The following is a 10,353-nucleotide window of genomic DNA, read 5'->3' as shown; positions in this document are numbered from 1 at the left end:
GGAGGAAGTAAGTTATATCCGTCTGTCGCTACCAGTCTGTTTGTCTGTCTGTGTGACTACGTCTGCCAGTGTCTTTTGATACAGGCATTGTCTTGAAATTACTTCTTGTTCTATGATATAAATTGCATTCATTTTAGCTTTTTTTAATTCAAACCTATCATTGCAATTTTTTCGAGATCGTTGCCAGTACCGCTGGACTGATTCCTGTGCAGGTGGCACGTAAAAAACACTTTTTTGAGCGAGGCTGTTGCCAGTACCGCCTGACTGGCCCTTGTGCCAGTGGCACGTAAAAGCACCCGCTATACTCTCGGAGTGGTTGGCGTTATGAAGGGTATCCAGCTGTAGAAACTCTGCCAAATCAGATTGGAGCCTGGTGTAGCCATCTGGCTTGCCAGTCCTCAGTCAAATCGTCCAACCCATGCTAGCATGGAAAGCGGACGTTAACCGACGAACGAACGATTTACCATTAGAAACTTAGGTACCTAATTTTATAGGTGCAAACATGTTGTGTGATTAAGAAACCAGTTTTGCAACACGATTTCAGGCTGTCTCACTGTTGCAGTATCTTGGGCAGATGTCTCCAACTATATAACTCTATATAACCTTGTGGGTGGGTGGTTGGTGATTCGTTGTGCTTGAGCCAAGTGAAATTGTGGTTGTGGCCAGTGCCGGTGACACATAAAAAGAACCCATTACACCCTTGAAGTGGTTGGCATTAGGAAGGGTATCCAGCCGTAGAAACCGATCCAAAATCAGACTAGAACCTCGTGCAGTTCTCTGGCTTACCAGTTACAGTCAAACTGTTTAACTCATGCTACCATAGAAAATGGATGCTAAATGATGATGAGGAGGAAACAGTAAGGAAGCCCATCATGTGTGTGTGTGTATTTATGAGCATGTCTTTGTGTGTATTCCCCACCACTGCTTGGGAACTCATGTTGGTTTGTTTTCATCTCTGTAACTTAGCAGTTTGCTAAAAGCAATTGATAGAATTAGTACCAGGCTTAAAAGAGGTGAGTACTGGAGTCACTTTATTTGGTTGCAGTCTGATGAGTGAAACACAAGATGATGACAACATCCAATGTTGAATGTCCTTCATTTCAATTCTGATGTCTTTAGATACATGGCTCAGTGGTTAGAGTATCGAGCTCACAATCATGAGGTAGTGAGTTCAATTCCTGGACCGGGCTGTGTTGTGTTCTTGGGCAAAACACTTCGTATTGCTCCAGTTCACGTTGGTCATCTGTAGAAATGACTTGTGATTTTACTGGTGCCAAGCTGTATTGGCCCCTTTGCCTTTCCCTTGGACAACATTGGTTACATGGAGAAGAGAGGCTGGCATGCATGAGTGACTGCTGGTCTTCCAGAAACAACCTTGCCCAGACTTGTGTCTCGCGGGGTAACTTTCTAGGTGCAATCCCATGGTCATTCATGACCAAAGGGGGTCTTTACCCTTTACACTAGATCTTGGTTATATTGTCATCTCATTTGTTTCAGATGAGGAAACAACAGAGGAGAAAAGCTGCTTTCCAGAATTATTTTGTACAGAAACCCAAGAATAAACCAGTTGCTAAGGTTGGTTGAACATTTTTCTGCTTCTTCCTTTGTGTATGTGTGTGTGTGTGTTTTCAGAATTATTTTTAAACAAAACAAGCATTTTTACCTAATCCCTTTCATTACCATATTTCTTTTGAGATGCTCTGTGTTTCTTTCAATTTTGAATATAACAAAGAATTTAGTAAACTAACTTAGTTATCATTAAGCTAGTGTTAGGAACATAAATTGTGACTAAAGCTTGGAAGATTTCAATTCAGAACTTTCGGAAACAAGACATTCGTACTACAGAGCCAGAGCCAGAACTGGTATCAGCCGGGTTGGTATCAAAAGGGTTAAAAGAATTTTTTGTTTATTACTAGACATATGGTTCATAAATTACAAAATATAAATATCCACACTACCACACTTGCTATAACTCTTTAACTCGATTTAACTGTACGTGAAGGTATTTAGAATGCCCAAACTTATTTCTGCAAATGTGCTGAGCTCTGATGCTGATCAAAGTTTAATCGATAAGCACCAGAGCACCAGGTTCTCCTTTGTCTCAGAATTGCTGGCCTTTGCCAAAATTAGAAGTATGTATTGTTTTTAATATGAGTTTTGGATGAGATTTTATCGTCTCACACAGTTTCAGAACTTCATGCCTTCTAATGATGTGTATACATTTAGTATGATACACAGACGGCTATTTTAATTTATTTTTTATTTATGTTATAAGTATTCAATTATTTAATTTTGTTTTATTTATGAACAGCCAAAGGAGCATTCTGGCATGTTTATGCCATTTGAGGTGAAGAAAGACATGCGCATGGCACCGGCAGACAGACGATCTCTTTCCAAAGAATCCATGGACGAATTGGATGAAATTATGAAAACTCAGGTTTGTTTTCTGGACAAGTCTTGCTTGATTCATTGATGTGTGTGTGTGGATGGGTATATGTATGTGTCTGTCTTTCTATTTAAACCCACCTACCTATCCGCCCTCCCACCCTTATCCGGTTTGTCACCATTTGAGAGAAGCATTTTTGATGTTGACATTCTTTGTTGACATTATGACTGGTTGCTCTGAACTTTTGACGGCCTCTGTCAAACAATATTCATTCATATTATTTTGAATTAATCATGCATTATCTCATAGCTTTGAGATTTCATTGAGTGATTGTTTATTTTTAGAATGACATTGTAGGGCAGGTGTAAGACGTTGGATCTGACCAATTTCAGCATGAAACAGGTAGAATATTTGAGTGAAATATGGCTGGTTTAAATGCTTAAGAGTTTATAGTTGTTTTACTGTATTTCTCATGGTTTGAAATCATTTAAAACAAAGAGGTGCTTTTCATTAGAAATGTAGTAACAACAGAAGGGTTGATTTGATAAATACCCCACTGTTTTAGCATGGACAGAATGTAAAGAACAGCTATATGTTGTGTGTGTGAGTGAGTCAGAAAGAGTGAGTGTGTATATGTCTGTATAGGATATTAATGATGTATTTCTATTATTGTAGGATCACCAGCCTTTGTATCAAACTGAGTTGAAATCTAATGGCTTCACACCCAGAAGATCTGGGAAGACCTGGCCAAGGTAAGACATTGTTGTTGTTGCTCATCATCATCATCATCATCACCCATCATCTAGAATTCTGGTTTATGTCTGTTGGTTTTTTTTTCTTTTTTCATTTTGGTGTAAATTTATGTGGTTATTGGTATATCACTCTAATAATATATAAGAAATCATTATCATCACCATTATTATTATAATTATTATTATTATTATTATTTTTGGTTTGGCTCAGGTTCAGTCTTATTCCTAGTAGGAATTATGTGGATAGCTGGTTGCGAACTGCTTTGCCTGTCGCTACATTCTGAGTTCAAATTCCGCCAAGGTTGACTTTGCCTTTCATCCTTTCAGGGTCAATAAATTAAGTACCAGTGAAACAGTGGGGCCAGTGTAATTTACCTACCCCAAATTGCATCCTGATGTCATCACAGAATTAACAATTGCTAATAAGCCCTGTAGTTGTTGGTCATTTTTCGCAAAGAGCTTTAAATCATCCATGTAAAAGAGATGGTTTATATTTTTATCAAACATTTTGTAGTTATACTGTACATCATCGAGCAATTTCGAGAGAGAGGTATTAAGGCGATATTATTATTATTATTACTATTATGAAGGCAGAATTGTAAGCATGGCAAACAAAAATGCTAAGTGGAATTTCGTCTGTTTATACTTTCTGAATTCAAATTCTGCCTAGGTTTTTATTGTCTTAGGGTTGATGTAATCAACTATCCAATTATCTGCAAACTTTCCTGTTTTGTGCCTGCAGTAGAAATGGTTATTATTCTTGTTGTTGTGCCAGTGCCACATAAAAATTACCCATGCTGGCACCATGTATAAAGCACTGGTATTGGTACCACATAAAAAGCACCCAGTAGACTCTGGTTGGCATTAGGAAGGCCATCCAGCCGTAGAAACTCTGCTATAACAGACAAATGGAGCGTTCTGCAGCTCTGCAGCTTGCCAGTCCCTGTCGATCTGTCCGACCCATGCCAGCATGAAAAACAGATGTTATATGATGATGATGATGTATCTTCTAATGCAATTGTGTTTTTTCCATTCTGTTGCTGCTTCAGGGAAGGTGACCAGGATGATGATATTTCACACGAAGATGATGTTGTGAAGAAGGTGACTTATCATGTCAAACTGTTACAGTTTCACACCAACTACCGTCCTCCTTATTATGGCACCTGGAGGAAATCCAGCAATGTCTTGTCTGCCAAAAATCCATGGAAGAAAGATACGGTATGCTGCTGTTTTTTTTTCTTCTGTGTGTGATTGGTTTTGTCTCCCATATATATATATATATATATATATATATATATATATACTCCATGTGGCCTGAAATTTTGTGGGTGTGTAAGACAGGTTTGTCGTGTGGTAAGGAGTTTGCCTCTCAACCTCATAGTTTCGGGTTCAGTCACAGAGTGTGGTACCCTGGATAAGTGTTATCTACTATAGTCCCAGGCCACAGAAGTTCTTTTGAGTAGATTTGCTAGACGGAAACTGCAAGAAGCCTGTCATTTGTGTGTGTGTGTGTGTTAATCTCCCATTGCTGCTTGACAATCCATGTTTCTGTTTTCACGTTTGTGTGACTCAGCAATTCAGCAAGTGACCAATGAAATGAATACCAGACCCGAAAAATACTGGGGTTGATTTGTTCAACGGAAACCCTTGGAAATAAAAGACACACATGCACACACCCACATGTGCATGTGCCCTGTTTGATGTCATGTGCAAAAAGAAGGCTTCAGTGTTTATATTTCCATTTCAGGCACTTTTTGATTATGAAGTTGATAGCGATGATGAATGGGAAGAAGAAGAACCAGGAGAAAGTTTATCCTCATCGGAGGTAAGTTGATTTTTTAAATTTTTTTTTTTTATCTGTTTCATTTTAATAGACTTGTTAGATTTTAATCCCTTTATAAAATTATTTAGATGCTGCATTATCAGCATCATCACCATCATTATTGTTTAATGTCTGTTTCCCATGCTGGCATGAATTGGATGGTCTGACATGAAGCTGGCCGGCTGGGAGCTGTCCAAACTCCAACTGTCTGTTTTGGCATGGTTTCTATGGCTGGATGCCCTCCCTAATGCCAACTCCTTAACAGTGTGTGCTGGGTGCATTTTCATGTGCCACCAGCATGGGTGCTTTTTAAGTGGCCGCAGCACCTTTGAAGGACAAACCTGTACATATAGAAGGCAGTGGTTTTACTTAGATGTTTCTTATCAAGTACAACAAACCGCCAAGGTTTTAATTTTGAGCTCAATGGAAGTTTGAAGTTGTTGAAGGAAGTGGCCATGCTGGGTCGAGTAGAATCGGTAGCTGCATTTATGTCAGACATGGTTTATACTCGGAAGAGCATCCAGCCAGGGAAATTATTCCTGAGCAGTCGTTGGATCTTGGTGTTGGCCTCTGGTTTGTCCAAAAGTGACCTCTCCTTTGCTCGTGCCATGTAAAAAGCACTTAGTCCACTCTGCTGGGTGGTTGGTGTTGGGGTTAGGGAGAGCATCCATTGAGGCCTAGTGCAGTCTTCTGCCTCGCCAATGATGATGATGTGAGCTGGCAGAATTGTTAGTGTGTTGGTAAAAATGTCAGGCAGCATCTTTTCCTGCTCTTTATGCCCTCGTTTCAAATCCTGTCAAAGTCAACTTTGCCTTTTCCGTCTTTTTTTTTTTGGAGGGTGGGGTTTGATGTAATCAACTAGCTTCCTCTCCTCAAACTTTCAGGCCTTGTGCCTATAGGGAAAAAGGGTTATTATTAGTAGTAGTAGCAATAATCTACATTTAATGTAGTTTTCAGGGGCTCTTAGTGTGATGCAGAGTGTGACAAGTCTGGCCCTTGGGATTACAGGTACGACTAAATGGTTCAGAATTTAGACTTCAGAACAGCTTTATTTTATTGTTACGTTAAAAAAAATTTCTTTGTAATACTCGTAAAAGTATGTTGGTATATTTCATTGCTTCAATTTCCGATATTTTCCGCTTTAGGAAGAGGAAGAGAAAGACGACAAAGAAGATGATGAAGATGAAGAAGATGGCTGGATGGTACCTCATGGCTATTTGTCTGAAGGGGAAGGCTGTGTTGAAGATGATGAGGTACATTTTATGTTGGTGTCTATGTCTACCTTGAAGTCCCTAAGAGAAAAACAAAAGTTCACAAACCCATTTCCCTCTGCTTACCATTCCGTCTTTGTTCATATTATTGATGTTTAACATTCTAGGCTTACAAAGAATAAGTTCTGGGGTTGATTTGTGTGACTAAAGGCGGTGCTCCAGCATGGCCGCAGTCAAATGACTGAAACAAGTAAAAGAATTAAAATTGTGATGCTGATGATATAATTAATGGAAGAATAGCTCTCCGCATGTTCAACATTTTCATTTGTAAACTTCACTTGTTCTGTATCTTCCAGTTATTTAGTAATAAACTTTTGTGCTTTTAACTCCCTTTTATTTCATTTCCTCAATTAACTGCAGGTGACCCCTGAAATATTGAAGGCCCGCCGAGCTGCCAATGCTGAAAAATGGGAGAGCCAGAGAAACCAGCAAGGTCTGCCTCACAAACCAGAATACATTGGCTGTATATGGGATGGATCTGCAAAGAATGATGCTAATATATTCAATGAATACAGGGTCTGTATCGTAGAAGTCTGGTTTTATTTTCTTTCTGTAGAAGAGTGTATGCTTGAAATGTAAAAGACTTGACCATCTACTTAGCCAGAGAACAAACCTAAAACACTTATCTATACAAGTATATGTGTGTGTGTATATATATATATATATATATATATATATATATATATATATATATATATATACATACACACACTTGTATGTACCTGTGTGTGTCTTTGTGTTTGTTCCCTGTGACCTCGTGGTTTGGCAAAAGTGACTGATAGAATAAGTACTAGGATTAAAAACGAGTCCTGGGGTCGATTTGTTCGACTAAACGCAGTGCTCCGGCATTGCAACAATCAAATGACTGAAACAAATTTAAGAGTAAAAGAAACTATATATATATAAAAATTTAGATTCAGGTGAATATGGTACTTAAGTTGAGGCACCAGAATTTAGTGCAGTATTATCCATACAATTTCAAAATAAATTGATTAAAATCAAAATAAGCAACAAGGATATCCAGAGGTATTTTGATTTTATATATATATATATATATATATATATATATGCATGCATGTATGTTTATGTGTGTGTGTGTATGCAAATCAAATGTAACTTTTTAAGTTAGATTGTTTTATGCTAGAAATCTGATTTTTGGCATTGAATAAAGATTGATGAATTTAATACTAAAATGGTGGCTAGGGTCAATATAATCAACCAGATCCCTTGGGGGCATTAATAACCCAACACCGTCGCAGACCAACGCCTGGGACCAATTATTAGAGAATATAATTTATTGTTCCTTTTTTGCTAGGTGACCATCATAAATGGAGAAATGCCAATTGCTACATCCCATAATAGAGCCCTGAAAGAAGTGGATCCGACGGAGAACAAGTCTGGGAATAACCTGAAGAAACGTGTTGTTCCAGAAGAAGGTATGTATCTAGAAATGTCTTTATCATCATTTAACATGTGTTGGCATGGATGGATTGGACAGTTTGATCTGGAACTGATGGGTCCAAGGACAGCATTGTGCTCCAGTGTTCATGGTTTCCGTGACCCTAAACCCTTTTTAACACCAACCACTTCACAGTGTGTACCAGGTGCATTTTTGTGTCATGAGTACTGTTGAGGTTGCTGTGTAGATTGTAAGTCTAAAAGAAGCTTTAGCTTCTTATATATATATATATCAGTCATGGCTTAAAGTTTGGAACACTTTTTTTAAAATTAAAATTATTATGCCAAATTACGATTTGATTCAAATATATGCAACACAGACCCAATGGTCTGTTATATATTAAATATAACTTTGACACTTAATATAAAAATTCTAATTTTCAGACCAACGTTCCAAACTTTTAGCCAAGATTGTACGTATGCATATATAGACACGCACACACAAACCACCAATTCAATCTCACTCCTCATAAATGTGAGTAGCCAGGTAGCTCCTCCGCAACAAGAACCTGCTCTACCGCAGCCTCTTTCCTCATTCCTTAACCCCCCGACTAACATTGATTCACTTGACCGTTCTTATTCCCAGATACCATCAGAAAATCTGATTGATGGGTCTGGTGTATGGTGGTGGCAGTGTCAGCGACAACGGTTGTAGTGGTGGTTGTGGTGAAAGAAGGTCTTAGAAATAATAACATTTGTGTAGTTGATAGTGTTGTAAAGACGGTGGGAACCGATGGTAGTTGCAGTGATGATTGTGATGGTATGAATGATGATGATGATGAGAGAAGTGGTGATGATGACATTGCTAATTGATGTTCTTGTTTATGTTGCAGCTCTTCCAGATTTGATCAAGTTTGTCCACGGAAGTCGTACCGGCATCAAGAAGCTCGTCGTTGAATTCCAATCTTACTGGAACACGAAACATGCTAATATGGTTGCCAAAGTGGCCCAAGAGGAGTCAAAGACGGAATCAAGCAGCGACATCACACCTGGCACCCCAGGCGAAAAAAGCGATGTCTGTAAACAGAACAGCACTCCCAACACGTCTGTGACCGAAACAGATGCTCCGGAAGAAAACTCTATCATCTCGAAACGCCAGCTAGAAAAGAAGATATTAGTGATAGCGGTGAGAGAAAAAAGGGTTGATTACTCCAAGATATGCTGGTATGTTCACAATGATATTAGGAAACAATATGGCCTTGAAGATTTGCCACTGAAGGACAAAACATCTGAGATAAAAGCTCAAGAAGAACAGATGGCAGCAGCTGCCATTTTGCAGTCAACGAAGATTTCCTTACAGTCATTACCAACGACCCTTGAAGCAAAAACACCAAATGGTAAAGGCGGAAGTAATGACAAGCCTCTTGCTCGTCCTGCACCTAGTGACCAGATGTCCATACTAAGCTTTGCCCAGACATCTGATAAATTGAGCTCTGTCCGAACTGTTGCTGCTGTAGCCGACAGTGTCAGCTGCAGCAATAGTAGTAGTAGCAGCAACAACAACAGCAACAATGGTGATAATGTTGTTATAAACGATATCAAAGATAATGCTAAATCACCCGCTAAGAAGCCTTTACCTCGTGACCAGATGTCCATCTTGAATTTCACAAAGGCAGCTCCACAGAGTTCAGAAAAAACTGCTCTGCCGAGTACGGTAAAAGCAGAGCAGCAGAGAAGGGAGAAATCTGTGTCTTTGAAGAACGCAGACAGCAGCTCGATGTGTGACAGTGTCATCGTTATAGACGACTCTGAGGATTATAACAACAGTGAATCCAAAACAAATACTGATAGTAAGAGTGTGGAACTGAAGACTAACGGCGAAAGTAAGAATATTGAAATGAAAGAGGCAAGAGGCGAAGGTGGCAACGTTAATGATATGAAACCAAGCACCAAATGTGACAGCAGTATAACGAAACTAAGTGTCAATGGGGATTGCAATGATGTAAGGCCAAGCAGCACTTCTGAAAGTATTGAGGGCAAACCGGGATGTGTAAATTTAGAGCCAGTGAAGGGACCCATGGAGGACGAAATAACTCCCGATTTCAAAATGTCGGTAAACCCACAGACATCGACAAATATCTTGCCTGCTACAGATCATTCCGTTTCCCCGCAGAATTGTAGTTCTACCGACGTGGAGATGGTTGAGGAACCAAAATCAACCACTGGGTGAAGGGGCTTTAAAAAATTTTTTTAAAAAATGGAAAACAATGAAAAGGAGAAACACAAAAAAAACCTGAAACAACTATATATATTTAAAATAAATATTTAAATTAGAAGGAAACACTTGTGACATGAAGAACACATATGCACGCACGCACACACAAAAAGAAAGTCCTCTACACAGAACAGAAATCCCAAATGGCCATTCCATCTTGATTTGTTACTTCAGACCAACTTGTAAATAATTATAAAGATTTTTGGTTATGGAACTCCAAGAAAGATTTTTTTTTTTTTTTTTTTTTTGTGGAGATGGGCTTTTGGAAATTTTTGGTCAAAGATAGCTGTGTGTGTGTGTGTGTATGTGTATGTATGTGTACAAGAAAAGGTCTACATTTTACATTTATGAATATTGTTGCATCTTTTCAACAACACTATAATGATGATGATGATGATAGTAATGATATGTTATTTTCTGTGTGCAAAATTCTTTAAATTTTGAATGCT

General features: G+C 38.7%; 1 protein-coding gene across 1 annotated transcript in view; it reads left to right on the top strand.

Annotated features, from left to right (window-relative positions):
- The window catches only part of LOC106879361 (chromatin assembly factor 1 subunit A), a 21,409-nt gene extending 11,281 nt beyond the window's left edge, over positions 1-10,128 (top strand). The window contains exons 6-15 of the mRNA XM_052973446.1: positions 519-606; positions 1,465-1,575; positions 2,312-2,437; positions 3,062-3,138; positions 4,188-4,356; positions 4,886-4,963; positions 6,106-6,213; positions 6,592-6,747; positions 7,547-7,667; positions 8,523-10,128. Of these exons, the coding sequence (XP_052829406.1) occupies positions 519-606; positions 1,465-1,575; positions 2,312-2,437; positions 3,062-3,138; positions 4,188-4,356; positions 4,886-4,963; positions 6,106-6,213; positions 6,592-6,747; positions 7,547-7,667; positions 8,523-9,859 (2,371 nt within the window). The 3' untranslated portion in view covers positions 9,860-10,128. The remainder of the gene's footprint in view (positions 1-518; positions 607-1,464; positions 1,576-2,311; positions 2,438-3,061; positions 3,139-4,187; positions 4,357-4,885; positions 4,964-6,105; positions 6,214-6,591; positions 6,748-7,546; positions 7,668-8,522) is intronic.
- The last annotated feature ends 225 nt before the right edge of the window (positions 10,129-10,353 follow it).

Source organism: Octopus bimaculoides, chromosome 15 (genome assembly GCF_001194135.2).
Source record: "Octopus bimaculoides isolate UCB-OBI-ISO-001 chromosome 15, ASM119413v2, whole genome shotgun sequence".
NCBI classification, from domain to species: domain Eukaryota; kingdom Metazoa; phylum Mollusca; class Cephalopoda; order Octopoda; family Octopodidae; genus Octopus; species Octopus bimaculoides.
Note: the sequence above shows the minus strand (reverse complement) of the source record. Positions and strands in the feature narration are given on the sequence as shown.